This window comes from Crotalus tigris, unplaced genomic scaffold (assembly GCF_016545835.1).
Source record: "Crotalus tigris isolate CLP2741 ecotype Arizona unplaced genomic scaffold, ASM1654583v1 scf7180000024339.11422700, whole genome shotgun sequence".
NCBI classification, from domain to species: domain Eukaryota; kingdom Metazoa; phylum Chordata; class Lepidosauria; order Squamata; family Viperidae; genus Crotalus; species Crotalus tigris.
Window position 1 is genome coordinate 3,292,515 of NW_024100509.1, and position 16,173 is coordinate 3,308,687.

The following is a 16,173-nucleotide window of genomic DNA, read 5'->3' on the forward strand; positions in this document are numbered from 1 at the left end:
ATGCAAAGAAAATGCCGAACTCTGCAATTCTACAATAAATTACAAATATGCAATACATATTTAGGTCCCCATGAAGCATTAATATAGTCATAGGTAGAAAGATAATATAAGATGCTGAAATGCTTACTTTTCTAGAAACTCCCAAATACTAGTTTCTGTGTTTTGTAGGATCAAAGAAGAGTCAAAATCTGGCTATATGGATATATGAGTGCATGTCCCTTTGAGATGTTTAAAATAATAATTCATCTAAGGAACGGAGGTGGTAATGGACAATGCAAAATTATATATGCAGCAAGTATGATAACATCCAATTCTGGCTATCGTATTTGTCTGAGAAAGAGGTTCAGAAGGCCCAAAATTCTTTGAAAGTAATTTTGATTTTATTTTGCAAAGTAGATTTATTTCTGCATCCAGCTCTTCTTACTCAGGCTTTGTTTTTCCTGAATTCAGTATAATAGCTCTGTGTGTAAAGAACTTGCACCCTTTTGTACAACTGAAGTGAAATAAATAGAGCAGATTAGAAATTGTTAAATTTAATTACTGCGAAAATCAACTTCTCCAGTTTAAGAGAGTTAAAATATAAAATGTGTGAATTCTTGGGAGTGCTTGGACCCTTTGGCTGGATCCACATATTGCATTTAAGACAAGACTTAATCTGCTTTGTGTGCTTTTGATTTAGTGTGCTGTGTGAAGCTTGCAACTGAGTGTTTTAAACCATAGCTTATAGTTTGCTTTCATGTAAACCCCTATCATGGCTTATTTTAATTAGCCATGGTAAAAAGAATCCTGTAAAATGTGTACTGTATTTTCCTGTGCATACTTACCTATCTTTTGCCATATGATCACTGATGATAGGGTTTATTTTAATTGGCAATTTATGTTCAGCTGAAAAGTATGAAAAACTCTGCACTTCTGTGTTTCATGTACCTATGACAAATTACAATGCTACATGATGTACTTGTAAAGAATATCTGTTCCATACTAAATATTTTCCCCTTGAAAATGCAAATAATCTAAATGGGAAGCATTTTGGAATTGAGGATGCTTTTGATATTTACAACTTAATAGATACCTATTTAGCAGATGAAAAGAAGCATAGAAGAGAAATTCTTTTCAAAGATAGACTATGCTCCCCCCCACCTCTCTGCTACAAAGTAAAGCTGTTTTAATCTCCACCTTAGGGGTAGTAAATGCAAAGATTAATTAACTGTTGGTTGTCTTTATTATGTAATCTTTCTCTCTCTCTCTTTTTCCCAAACAAACAAACAAAAAATCCCTGTTTGGAAGACCAAACCAAAACACAGCCAGATGACTTTAGAATCTCAAAAGCAGGGCATCAAGATATCCGGAAACATCTGCTTTTCAGAGGCCTATTGCCTCTGTATATGGATATATGTCTACACTTGACTTCTAAAGAGTAATCACTATCTTCTGAATAAACAGCCCCTTTTATTGTTGAAGTATACTAGATTTATCCATCTGGTGACTCTCAGATGCTTGAACTTACACTTTATACTTCAGTGTTGACCATTCTGGAAATGGACCTACGTATGGGAAACACTGTACTAGGAGTTAGCTAGCTAGTATGTTAAGCCAAAATATTTAATTACCCTTATCTGTGATTCCCAGATGATCCATTTTGGTATCTTTTTAAGTTGACAATCTGACTGTCATCGGATGTTTTTAGCAGGATTGACACTGACTTTAAAATATATTTATATATATATATATTGGAGTGCAGGCTTGTTTGGGGAAAGAAGAGAGGTCATCCTCAAAAAGAAGTTAGAAGAGTTCTGCCATTAGAACTTATTACATTTATATACTTGAATAATTTAATGCATAAAAGAGAGAGTGAGTACTTTGTTCGCTCTACACAGTGAAAATGTAGAGAGGTAGAGAATAGGTAAAAATGTTTAGTATCTGCAAAGCCTCATTTTAGACCTCATTTAAGGAAATTCTAGTTATAGGCTCTTCACACTTCCAGAGTGGTATTTACATTGCTGACTAAATTGAGAGGTTTTTTTATAGCAAAAAGCTGTTTGTCATGATCGTTAACTCAGCTAAAAATTGAAATCCTATTTTCTTTTCTTTAAATTTGGAGAGCAGTTATGATATATAAAATACTTATTCAAAGTCAGAACTATAATTAATAGATAGCACTTGACCCTTTTAGGGATGTCCTTAGAAATGAAACAAATCTAGATGATGGGGTAGCTGAGCTCTCAACAAATGTTTTAAATAAAACAGTGTTAAGCCAGATTTAAACTAGCTTAACCTTGTCTTATTTATTAGTAAACCTCACTAAATTCAATGGAATTTATGTTTATGGTTATATGTGCACACTATTTGGCTACAGGCATACTAGATCAAAATTATCACAATATTTGTGCATATATGTTTGAATAGATAATGGCGCTTTGTTGTTGCTTAGACAATGCAAAAAGACAAAGCCAGATATTTTATCTATAAAGAACTGTTTTTAGGCAATCCGTGCATGTATTTTTGACACTAATTTTTTTTTAATTTATGAAAAAAAATCAGAATTTATTTTTGGCCCTCTTTTAAAATTTTAAAATAGTATATGATCTAAATGCTACATAATTATTTGTACAAATAGTATGTTATCCTGTAACCATATTCTATAAATATTCCTATAAGATTTGATAAGTGGGAATTTATGCAAAATAGAATGCACTGGTTTCAGTGCAAACAAAATTATTGAGATCAGTCCTCATTACACCCAATGGAATAGCAAACATCTGGTTAATTCCTTGAGACAGGAATGCCACAATCCGTTAAAATCTTTGGAAGAATTAACGCATGAAAATTTAACTTATTCATGGTTCCAATACAGACAAATAGTGGACAGATGGAAGATGGATTGTAAAATGGGCTGGCTTAGAGAAGATGAAGCTCTTTTAAAACAAGTAAGAGATCAAAGGCCAACCCATATTAAGAGAGTTTATGGGGTTTTAGTGGAATTGGACTCAGAACCTGAATTAGTTAAAGATTGTATGATTAAATGGGCACAGAATATTGGTGAAACGATTTCAATGGATACCTGGGAACTTATTTGGATAAGAAATGTTAAATTCACACAAGCGCAAAATTTAAGAGAGAATTTTTATAAGATGTTTTATAGATGGCACCTTGACCCAAAGAAAATGTCCATTATGTACCCTAATCTGCAGCCGAAATGCTGGAGATGTGGACATTTGGATGCTACTTATTATCATACTTGGTGGACGTGTAAGCATATAAAAGCTTTTTGGATTAAGATATGGTGGAATATCCAAAGAATTTTTAAACGGAGGGTAAAATTTACTCCGCAATTATTTTTACTAGGTATTGTTACTGATTGTGATGCTAAGGAGGTTATATTGATGTTAAATTTGATTACAGCCGCTAGGCTGTTAATAGGGCAATATTGGAAGAAGGAATCCTTGCCTACTTTGCAAGAGTGGTTTCACAAAGTTTCGTATCTGGCAGAAATGGCAAAGATTTCGGCTTTTTTAAAGGAGCAATCTCAAGAGAAATTCTTTGCAGTATGGGAAAAATGGATAAATTTCATACAATATAATTTGGATATGGAAAAATACCATTTAGCTTTTTTATAACTTGTAATGATTGTTTTTTCCTTCTTTCTTTCTTCCTTTTTTCTTTACGTATTATTACTTATATATATATTTTTTATATATATGTTCTATTTTTCGTCTACTTTCTCTCTCTCTCTCTTTTCTTTTCCCTTTTTTTCTTTTCTTTTTTAGTATATTATTCATTTTAAAGTTTATGTTATGCATATATTTTACATATATTATTATATATATTATTATTATGACCTTTATATTTTTATTAATTATCTTAAAATTGTAAACGTTTTTTTTAAAATTTGTTAAATAATCCTATATTCAGTTCTGGGAAGTCGGGGGGGGGAGGGTGGGGTGGTTTGGGAGGGGGGGATGTTTTTTGTAAAATTTTTGAAAAATTTCAATAAAAAAAAAAAAAAAAAAGGAATGCCACAATCCAAGTAAGGACCTGGAGGAGGATGAATCGGTTAAGAATCCAGTTCATTTCAGCTGGACTGACTGTGCTATTTTTATGGGTAATTTCCGTAAGTCTTAGAACAGGGCTGGGTATTAAACATGCTTTCCACACTTTCCTAATTTCTCTAAGATATGATGAAGCTGAACATCTGATTACCTAGTTCCAGGCTGAAGTTAGTTGATTGCTTCAATACTGCATTCTGAATTTCTTATTAAGAATATTATATATTTAGGATAAGCTCCTTTTGATCCCCATATTTCAAACAAAGGGGGTTCTATGCCTTATTATTATCAGGACATTTCTAGCTGAGTAAGAAAAAAGTGCTTCTTCCATCTTCCTATACATGTTTGGGAGGTGCAATTTATTGTCTCATTTCCTTTTGACATGCACAGTGAAATTGTGATCAGTCATCTGAGAAGTGATTCCATGTTTTGTATTTTTCCATCGTTTATGTCTTTTTCCACTTTGTGTAATCATTGTTATTTTATCACATCCAGTCCCATTTCTGGTGTCCTCTGCCTCCCTGTAGCTCTAAAGGTCTCATTTTATAAGAATCTTAAGTGTAGAATCCAATTATCCTCTTCTGACAGATGTTCTCTTTGACTTGTGTGTTTAGAGGACAAGTGTATAATTCTGACTGCCAGATGTTCATGGAACTGGCTCCTTTATATAGTGGCAAAGTATCCTTCAGGATGACATTTCTGCTGCAGCATCTTTAGTAGCTAAAATTTCTGCAATATAGAAACCCTTTTCTATACCCATTATTAACTCATATTGATGCCTGCAGCCAGCAGACCCACCGCATTGACAACAATTTTGATGCAATGGACATCAGATTTTATTCTTTCTGAGATTAATTCTTGTATGAATTTCTTGTATGAATTTCCTCACTTGCTTGAAGTACAAAGGAGTTGGCTCTGATGAGGAGGAGGTTCACGGGAACAAGAAAAAAGAAATTTAAATTTTAGAGTGCAGTCATTTCTATTATACTAGTGGTATGATAACTCTGATGATAGTCCTGGCTCCTCACCACTTTCCACTTCTTTACTATTCTGAAGGACTTGCTTATAAAGATCATGGTTTTTGTGGTTGTAATGTTGGAAGATAAGGTCCAAGAAAGCTTTGCAGACTTGCTGTGCTGCTAGTCTGTCCCCTTTCTTCCATTCGCATAAAGAAGTTTATAGATTTAACATGCTGCTATTTTGTAATCTTTCACTCCTTTACACAGATATGGACATGGATTCTTAAGCCTTGAAGTTTCCTGTTCTCGCATCCCTAGATCAAAATATGAAACTAGTTGCTTCCGTTATACATTTTCACCCAGTTCTCTTTATTCTTGCAAACTATTCTTGTTATAATGAGAATGATTCAGGATATATTCACCATTATGCTTATCCTAAATCTTGTTACCTTGTCTCATTTTTGACTGGTAGTTTGCTGACCTTGTGGCAAATCTTTTCATTTCCTAACATGATTGTGGCTTCTGAGATGCATCGGATGGTGGCCCAAATTTCACTTTTATGGCTGTAAATCGACAACTATTTATAGCACACTATTTGTGCTGCAAATAATATGATCAAATTGTACAACAGAGCTCTTCCTGTTTCACCTGTTTTGTTTTGGTAGATCAGTAACAGACAAAAATTGAATATCACGGAGCAAGAATTTTTCCCATGAGAGCAGATTCTTTTCAGATCACTTTCTACCACATGTGCATAGCACAGTGCCATATGGGAAAAAGTTGTACCTTTCTACCTACTTGACAGCCAGTTTGGTGTAGTGGTTAAAGCAGCAGGCTGGAAACTGGACACAAAGCTTGCTGGTTGATCTTGGGCCAGTCACTCTCTTTCAGTCCTTGGAAGGTGGCAGTGGCAAAACGCTCCTGAAAAACCTTATCAAGAGTCAAAAATTGACTCGAAGGCATAAAACAATAAACAAATAAACAAATTTTACCTACTTACCCAAAACTCAATATGTGTCCGTGTTCATTTTCTATGATAAGTCATCCAGGCTGGTCTGTTGACAACTTATAACTAAATATCTAACAGATTGCTCTGTGATGGAATGGTTTCATGAATCATAATTTTGTCAATACATATGGTCCTTTTTCTTGTGCTTTGTTGAAGGATGCATGTATTAGGTTATGTCAGGACCATCCTTTAAATGCATAAGGCCTTTTCAATGAGAAAAAATGAAGAAATGCCAGGGTTAAAAAGATGGACAATTGTTGCTTAGTTAGGAATTATTCCCAATTCCTTGTTCCTCTTCTGCTTAACGCTCTACCCTTGGCACTGAAACTTTTATCTGCAAATCAGACCACAGTCTTGTAGATCAAATCAACCTACAGGTTTAACATTTATAGATCATGTTCACCTTTGATCCTATCTTTAGCATCACCAGAGGGTTTCTGACTAAGGAAGGCAGTGTTTTTAACTCACTGCCATCTGCTGCCATCAGATGGAAAATGCTTTTTAGATTGTATCTTATAATTTTTTGCACAGATTGGAATTCCATCATTAGTGATTTCATCCGTGATGATTTTGGCACCCATTTTTTTCACTTGAAGAGATTGGCAAACTGAATTGATATTCAAGGGTTGGTAAGCATTATACATATCCTCACATTTCTGTTCTATCATTGTTGGGCCAAATTGTTCATAATAGGAAATCACTTTTTTTAGTTTGGGTGCATCCTTTGGGCTTTCTGCTGTGCTTGAAGTTTCATGAAATTCAAGATTCTCATCACCGTTCATCTGAATTTCCAGTGGGTTTTTATTTCCCCCTGTATTAAAGATTAAACATCCTCATTACTTCATAAGCATCTATAAAAACTCATTGATCTCTGAATGGTAAGCAGTCTTACCACATTTCTCCTTTTCAGTTTATTTGAACACTTCTGAACTCTTGTTTTGAGAAGGTTTCTTTCTATTGCATGGTGAACGATCTTGCTATGATATCAACAGATATTTGAAGCATCTGTAGCCATATGGAAGTGACAGCAACAAGGGACAATGCCTGTTTCCGTATCTGGAGTCTTCAGTTCCATTCTATCATCATTCTATCATGTACCATGGCATACAGTTTGGGGTTTTCCCTAGATTCTCAGGTCCTGCTTGAGCAAATAACAGCACAATTAGGAGGGGTTTTACAAGACACATCTTATAGGTCACTTGCACCATTCATTGACCCAGAAGTCTATTTGCTGTCAGTTAATCTTTGGTCACCTATTTGGTTATTAATGCATTTTACACGGGGCTGTCTTTGAAGACTACTTGAAAGCTACAACTGGTCCAGAATGCATGGCACTAGTAGTTGTTAGCTTGTCTCTGTACACCTATGTAACACCTGTACTAGGGACCTCTGTGTGCAGTTCAAGGTCCCCATTATTATCTTTAAAGTCCTTCATGGCACAGGATAGACTTATTTATAGAACCACATATCTCCAGTTATTTCTGCTTGGTCCCACAACGTCTGAGGAGGTTGGTAAGGTCCTCTATTAAACAAAGTTGTGTAATGGGACTCTGGAAGGTACTATACTCTCTGAGATTCAGATGGTTCTTACCTGGCCAGCCCTTCATAAGATGTAAAGATCTTAATGCTCTTTAACAGGACCTTAATTGAACTGCATCTATATAGAGGGAAGTATGCAGTGGGGTACTCCAAGGCTCTGCCTTAGGCCCAGTACTCTTCAATATTGCCATCAATAATTTAGATGACAGGATAGAATGGAACTCATCAGATTCACAGACAACACCAAGCTGATAGGAATAGCCAACACTCTGAAATACAGGCTCAAGGGAGTGTGTTGCTCAGTAGGGCAGGTATCACACGAGAAGAAAAATCAAATGCACCAGTATAAAATAGGTGGCACCAGGCTCAGTAGTAGTAATAGCAAGAGGAATCTTGGAGTCCTAGTGGACCATCACTTAAATAGGAACCAGCAGTGTGCAGCAGCTGCCAAAAATGCCAATGCAGTCCTAGACTGCATTAACAAGAGGGTTAGAATCAAGGTCACTTTATACTTCACTGGTAAGACCACACTTGGAATATTGCACCCAGTTTTGGCCACCGTGATATAAAAAAGATATTAAGATTCTAGAAAGAGTGCAGAGAAGAGCAACAAAGTTGATTAGGGGGCTGGAAGCTAAAACATACGAAGAACAGTTGCAGGAATTGGGTATGTCTAGTTTAATTAAAAGAAGGACTATGAGTGACATGATAACAGTGTTCAACTATCTAAGGGGCTTCCACAAAGAAGAGGAAGTCAACTTATTCTCCAAAGCATCTGAAGGCAGAACAAGAAGCAATAGATGGAAACTGATGAAGGAGAGAACCAGCCTAGAATTAAGGAGAAATTTCCTGACGATTAGAACAATTAATCAGTGGAATGACTTGCCTCCAGAAGTTGTGGGTGCTTCAACACTGGAGGTTTTTAAGAAGAGATTGGACAGCCATTTGTCTGAAATGCTATAGGGTTTCCTGCTTGAGCTTTGGCTGGAAAATCTCCAAGGTCCTTTCAATTCTGTTATTCTGTTAGGCCTGATTTTTCCCTTAGACACTGAGCCAGATTGTTGGGTGAGAATAATAATTTTATTGTCACTTTCAATGTACACTAATCAGCATACATTAAAAGAAATTTCATTGTATTCAGCTCTGACAGAATCCTATTATGTATACATCCATATATACACACATATGACACAGAAACATCACAGTCTAGTTCAAATGTATACATAGGCAAAAAAAAAAAAAAGAATCCTGCGAATTTACACGATGGATGGCATAAGGAACAAAGCTACTAGAAATCTCCTCCAGAGGGGAGCAACAGAAACAGATAGTAAAATGGGTGTGTGGGGTTTCTTAACAATGCTTTGAGCTCTTAAGCGCATAGCATTTATAAGCAACATCCTGAATACTTACTGGGAAGCAAGCTTCCTATAATCTTCTCAACTGTCCTTACCACTCTCTATATGGACCTTCTATCTGAGGCACTGCTGCCACCAAACCAGACAGTGATGCAGTTTGTAAACCTCTCAATCGTGCCTCTGTAAAAAGTGGCCAGGACAGAAGGAGAGAGATGTGCTCTCCTCATCTGACACAGGAAATGTAAATGCTGGTTTGCACACTTCACTAAAGATTATATATGAGCCTGATTTGATTATGTGGTTCTATCATTTGAGTGATCTTGATCACAATTTTTTGTTGTTGTTCATTACTTCTGAGAGTTTTTAATTGATTATTAGTACATCTTTCAAAGTTACATTTCAAGTGGAATAAATCAAGTCTCACTGTATGTCTGGGATGGCAGGCTCAGTTTCCAAGTCAAATTCTGCAGTGGTGGTAATTTTTTTTTTAATATTTAATATAAACTGACAGCAAACAGCACTCCTTACTAGCACTGATGATGTTACCTAGTTAGGGTAATGAAATGTCTGCAACAAAGCAAGCAATCTCAGAGAGCACTCTTATGTTTTTAATATTTTCGTCCTTTAAGACTCCAACTTTTTAAAGATGTGTAGCAAATTGCCACTAGTTTTGGATCTGCTGAATTGGTATAAAATAGAAAAGATTTGGCACGTCTTTCCCTTCAAACCTTTAACTATTTTCAGACCTAAAGAATCTTAAAATCACATAATTTAGGGATTCATGGATTTGGATCTCCCAAATATATTTTAGTCACCGTGGAACTTAAACTTACTTAGGACCAGTGTTAGGTTAGTAATATGGGTAGATGATTAAAGTAACCAAAGAGAGGCAAAGAACCAAACTGCAAGCCTTTTGCAAGTTTTTCCTTTTCTTGAGCTGTTGATTGCTCAGGATACTGGAGCCAATTATAATTTAATGTCTGTACACATTTTGATTACAGAGGATATCCCATTTCCCAGGTAACGTTTGCTGCTGTAATAATATGCATCAACCAGAGAATATTCCTTGTCTCAGTTAATATATGCCTTTTTAAAAAAAGAGTGAATACCAGTATAACCTCCTTCAGTACCAGTATCTCCTTTGTGGACAAGTCAATGCTATCTACTTAGATAGTGTGGGATGGGAAGATGACTTCTCTGAAGCTACAGGTGTATCTTTGCTCATCCATGAAAGTAGCTGCTTTGATTGTTTGGTTCTCAGTGCTAATAGTTTGCTAACTTGGCATTTCCTCATTCTATTTCACAAAATTTAAAATAACAGCATACATTACATTACATATGTACATCACATATGCAACACTACACATACATTATATATGTATATAGATTATATATGTACACAATATATTAATGGTGTGCTGTATTTTAAATTTTGTTACTTGAACTTGGACCCTAAATAAATAGTTTTAATGTCTTTTATGCCTTGAATCTGAGTTTTATGTGAGTCAGGATGCCTTAATGTCATTTATATTTTCCCCATATCCCTTCATGCCTTGGGAAGCATCTCTACATTGCTTCGATGTCTAGCAAGCCTTAGCTTGCTGAAATCAACATATTCCACCTTTCTTAAAAATCTGTAGACTGGGGCTCTCGTGCTGCTTAAAGAAATATTTCTCCTCTCTGGCCAAAGTAGAGCACTGAGTTGTGAGCACCGTGCTCTTCCTTGTCTATAAAAGTGAAATTCCCTGTTTCCTGAGGGTTCACTGACATCCCACTCTTGTCAGAGTATTACTAAGAGCCTTTCTGATGGGCACTTTTCTTTGAGAGATCTGCACATTAGTGACATCATGACTGGCCATTTTTCTATGTTTGAGAAAGAACAGGTGCCTCATTCAGCCAGGTGGTTTTCTGTTTTAACCTGACAATATGCCTCACCTCTAGTATAGCTTACAATTTGCTATTCTACTTGTTGTATAAAGCACAGAAAACTCTTAAGAAGAACAATAGGTTGCTTAAACCTTTATTCCATCTACCTGAAATCTTGGCTCCTTGTTCTTATGGACTAGGGCCTTACCTGCATTGTGGAGTTGTGGGAGGAACCTCATTGCATATGTATATTAGCAAGGAGAAGGGTTTTTTTCCATGTCTGAAAGCTCCAGAAAGAACATTTTGCACAGGCAGAGAAACCTATTTGCGTGAATGTTTACCTAACTAAGCCAAATATATTCATAAAGTTTGTTCTTAAAATGGAGTTTTTTTCTCTCTTAATTTTTGTACATAAGTTTTGAGAGGGAAGAAAAAAAGCATACACATGATAACACTTACAGCAAATTATCCTCTCACAGTCTACTCAAAATTATGCTAAATTCTGAGCTATGATGTCCAGCAATAAGGCTTCTTCAGTCATTGAAGGAAACTGTATATTTCCTAAATCACAGGATGGTATAGTGGGCATAAAGGCCTGAATGCCTTTGATAGCATGGAAACTTAAATTGGATCACTTAAACACCTTTTGTTTGTCACCAGCTTTGATAAAGTTATTGTGATTGCCAGCTTAGCATAGTTGCCCAAATTATGTAGTTGCCCAGATTAACACTAAGAATTAGGATATTATATAATAGCACAAAATTAGTTTTGTCTTGTTATTTTTATGTGTGTCATTAACTTCATCAGTCACATATAGTACAAGGATATATGTTGATAGAGTGTTCCAAATGGCATCCTTTGCAATCTTGGAAATCTCATAATCTGAATTCAATACCTGTAATTCTGCCTAGAAATTGGAGTATTGGTAAATATTTTTAAGAATTTACCCTTTTCTCATTATTTTCTCACAGCTGTCCTGTGAATTGAATTGCCTTCTTTTTTTAAGAACAGATTTCCAAACTTGATGCTGATTTTCAACAGTTTCACTAAACCAAGTTGATTTGAACAGAAATACATTATACTTTATTCATGAGAAATACATTCTACTGTAAAAGAGGACTAACATATACTGTGGGTAGCAAGATTTAAGTGAAACAAATCTCAAAAGTCTTAACTAAATATAGTAAATTCTTCTCAAGGCTATGCAAATGACAACTTTTTATTTTTGAGGTCATACAAGAAATACCAATGTTTCTATTCCATCCATTAGTAGTTCTTGAAGATGTTGAAATAGAGTTTAAGGACAATTTTCATGTGGGTTACTGGTTCTTTTAAAGAACAATAGATCATGCAATAGATTATAGGTTTTGATGAGGTTCAGAAACTAAGGGTAGGAAAAGAGTACTAAAGTTATCAAGAAAGTTATCAAGAAAACTTGGACAAGAGCAGAAAGCAAAAACAATTAAATATGGGAGTCTATTATGAACACTATTGCAAGCTTCAAGTGATAGGGAACACTGAAGTCGAAATATGGCACTTCCTGTTTTAGTGCACTGGATGTCACAAAATTGAACTCTGTCCTGGGCTGGTTCTTCTCATTCTTGCTTATCATGTGTCCCTCTTCTGTTCTCTTCTGTCTCTACAGAAAGTGATGCTTCCTACAGGTGCTGCATTCCGATGGTTTCAATAGGAACAAGAATCCCAAAGCTCTATCTTCCAGTGCAATGTCACTGCTTGCTTGTGTTGTCTCAGGCAAGGAATTTTTTGACGGAAATAAATGGATGCGCCTATGTCTCCTTTAGAACCAAAAATATTTTCTTGCAGATTTCATTCCTTTTTTTTTAAATATAATTTTTCGGCATTTGTTTAACATCTTTTAAGTACTAGTAAAACAAGCATTAATGTTTTCAAATAATTTTTTAAAAGAATCCATAAAGTATCGAGATGTAATAGACTATGGACAATCAATCAATTTGTTTTCCTGTGTTTTGGTGTTGATGTTGTTTATGTGTGGAAGATGCAGTTCTTGTGTAGAGAATGTAAATTTACAGTAACCTTTTAAATCTAGTTACTAATACGCACTACTGTAATTAGCACAGCAATTTCTTCATTTATCTGATTGATTTCCATCATTAAAGAAAAATAGTGTGGCTAGTTTCTAGAATGCCTCAATTCATGTTTATAAATGAAAATATATTTAAAATAAGGTAGTTTCTTTTCCCTAATTCTACAGATAAGACAAGATTTAATCAACAAGATGTCTTGTCTGGTCTTATAAAGTGAAAATATATTGAAAACTGGCATTTTTCAAAAGAAAAGCAAAAATAATAAAATTTAGAACCAAATAAAATTGCATAGTAGAGTAAACCCAGAACTAATTGCAATGATTCACTTTTAGAAACCATTAGGAAATATTGCTGGAATTCCAATGTAAGCTGTTGCAGAACCTGTGCTGAAAAAATATAGAAGTCCTTTTTTATGTTGAAAATCCCTCATCTCCTGCTTTCTTATCATCTCTAATGGAAAGGCTGTTTGTAATGTTCTAGCAATTCAAGCTAAGCTGTTTTGTGAATAAAAATGAAAGCATGTTTTGTGTCATGGTTTACATCTTCATTATTCTGTCCATCTTGGGTGCATGCCAGGATGTTTGATTGCTTGGGTGGGGGTACCAAGTCTAAAATGACCTGTTATATGTTGTTTTTTCCTATAATGTTTTCCAATGTTTGCCTTTCTTGGCCTCAACAAATTTAAACTACGCAGATTTGATAATACTTCAGCATTTTGGTTCTAATTTTTGATATAAGGTATTATACATGTTTAATAGTATGAATGACATAATTTTATGTTTTCTTCTGTCTACGTATGTAACTGATTATCTGATCTGATCATGTTCCAAAAATATATGATGTACTGAATCTGGGTTTGGTATAGCCTTCTTAACAGTTTGGTCAGACAAACAATTAAACATTTAATAAATATAATTATGTTTTAATAAGGCTGCTCGATTTTAGAATTAGAATTCTACATAGCACTTATGTTGGCAAATTTATAGGAATAGAAGATGTCTTGGCCCTTAAATCTCATGATCTGCATGTGGCTTCTGAGAGAACTAGGTATTTGCTTGAATTAGGCTGCCAACTGCAGTGTTCACAATCAATCAAAGGCAGCCAATATATAGAATGGTCCAACTTGCTCTATAAACCGCTGTCAGTTTGACTTGGCTGACTTGGATATTTGGGGAAATCTTTCTCTTTTTTCTTTCCTTGCAATCCTTATTTTTAATTTAGAAAGCACAAGTCACTGGCCACTTAAAGTTGCTAGTCACTCAATGGATCAGCACATGAGGTTGCATTTTTACTTTTTTTAATTTTGTAGAAGAAATCAAGTATTAATAAACTTTACATTTCATGAGGCAATGTCAATATGCAACAAAAATTGTACTTACGTTTGTTTTGTCAATGAAAAATTATTAGGTGGGTGTTTAGAGATGAAACACAGTGCTTTTGAAAAAGTGCCAAGAGGAGATTATCAGTAAAGGAACTTTCATACAATTTGGGTGAACATTTTGCTGGAATTATAAAATGAAACTAGAGGACAGCTAGTACTGAATTCCAAGATAACCAAGAATGTTTCGCATGTTTGGTGGGCTACAAGATCCTTCCTAATTTTCTCTTCCTTCACAGTATAAGAGTAACAAGTAATTTTATTGCTGGCAGATGGGGAGAGAGATCCTCATTATTGTGCAAGTTCAATGCTTTTTTTCTTAAAAAAAAAATAATAATAAGTGCCGGAACTCACACACATCATACAACCCACCTTGGTTGAAAAGGTTCCATCCAAAAAAGATGCCGGAACTCCGTTTTGGGCGTTCTATGAGAAAAAAAGCCCTGTGCAAGTTTAACCAAGTTTTGCCCCAAAGTCCAGCTCCCTAAAACCACTTTGGTGAAAAAACAAGTTGCCACTTTCTTGTATAACTACCATGAATCACAAATGTACATATAGGTATGAAGATGCTGACAATGCAAAGTAAAATTTTGTGGGGTATCTAGTAGGCTTTTGTGACCCTACAATTCAGTGTTCCTCCACATTTTTAATTCTGTCTGGATTGTAGAAGGACATGAATAAAAGCTATAGTATCCCAGCTACTGGGATGAACACTGGACAAACTAGGGTATGAAATGGTCCAGCAGCATAAAATTAGATAACTCTATGAATTCTAACCTGAATGTTTAACTCTGCTCCAAAATATTTGAACATTAAAGAAATATCTGGTACAAACAGGTTATAAATAAACTTATAATGAGACACAATGATACATTGTTTCTACAATTAATGCTGGTCAACAGACTCCTTGAACTGATAGATAAACTACTATGACTAAATAATCCTTGAGTATAAACTGTTGCAAAATGCTTTGTAAATCAGTACTTAATGAGTTCTGATACTTTTCTGGTCTGACTTTTAAGTGATTCTGGGCTTCTTGGTACCTTTTCAGAAAGATCATTTAAGTTTATACTGCTTCTAATCAGGGTGCATTTATTTTCTAGTTTTTAGAGGGATATAATAGTAGCTCAGATACTTTAGCTTTTCTTCATACTCAGAAGAGAAGAGAAGAGAAAAGTCTTTATTTGTCTCCGGTACCTAAACTCTCAGTGTACATGCAAGCAACGAGTGATAAATCACAGTCATAATCACAAAATAATCATAAATCATAATTTTATAGGGTGCCTTTTCTCTTTAGTAACCACTCAATGTGCCAACCCCCCCTTTGATAAATATATATAGCATCTGTCAGCAGAGATTCCTCTCTAATATAAGCCTTCTCCTTCCATCCATCTATAGGTAAAAGTCTGAGAGAAAAAGATACACAATTTTCCTAAAAGTGAAAGTAGTGGGACACCCAGATTTCATCTGCGATACAGAATACAGGATGGATTTTTGCCTACAGGAAAATAGAAATTTAACAAATTTACATGGGGTCTATCCAGTTGGCTCTGATTTTAGGATTACTTTGCAGAACTGCAATGTTCATTCCTTTTCAGTTCATCTTATGAATAGTATCCAATCCCCACTTTAGTTAATAATACTTCCTTAAATTTGAGCATGTGCAAGTCCATTTCCAAGCACACTTCTTCCTTCTGATAAGCTGAGCCAAGATGACATTGGAGATTAATGTAGGTTAGCTAGTTAGGATGTATCTGATACAGAACAGAAAAAAGATCTATTCTCCAGATCTAGGTGACAAAATTTTATTCTGGTGAGGATCAGTGTTAGGAAAAAAAAATCACTGGAACAGCTTTAAATATGGTCACTGCTTTGAAATCTTATTAAACGGAATTATATATTTGCTTAAAATGCTGAAGTTTGTTCACCAGCTAAAAGGATTTTTTCTCTCTATG

General features: G+C 35.0%; 1 protein-coding gene across 15 annotated transcripts in view; it reads left to right on the plus strand.

The window, feature by feature from the left end:
- The window catches only part of CXXC5 (CXXC finger protein 5), a 123,210-nt gene extending 108,885 nt beyond the window's left edge, over nucleotides 1–14,325 (plus strand). For all 15 annotated transcript variants that reach the window (XR_005554602.1, XM_039325963.1, XM_039325958.1 and 12 more), the window contains one exon: nucleotides 12,420–14,325. Coding sequence is in view for 14 of the 15 variants with exons in the window: in XM_039325963.1 (XP_039181897.1) it covers nucleotides 12,420–12,464 (45 nt within the window). In the remaining variant the exon portion in view is untranslated. The remainder of the gene's footprint in view (nucleotides 1–12,419) is intronic.
- Nucleotides 14,326–16,173: the final 1,848 nt, after the last annotated feature.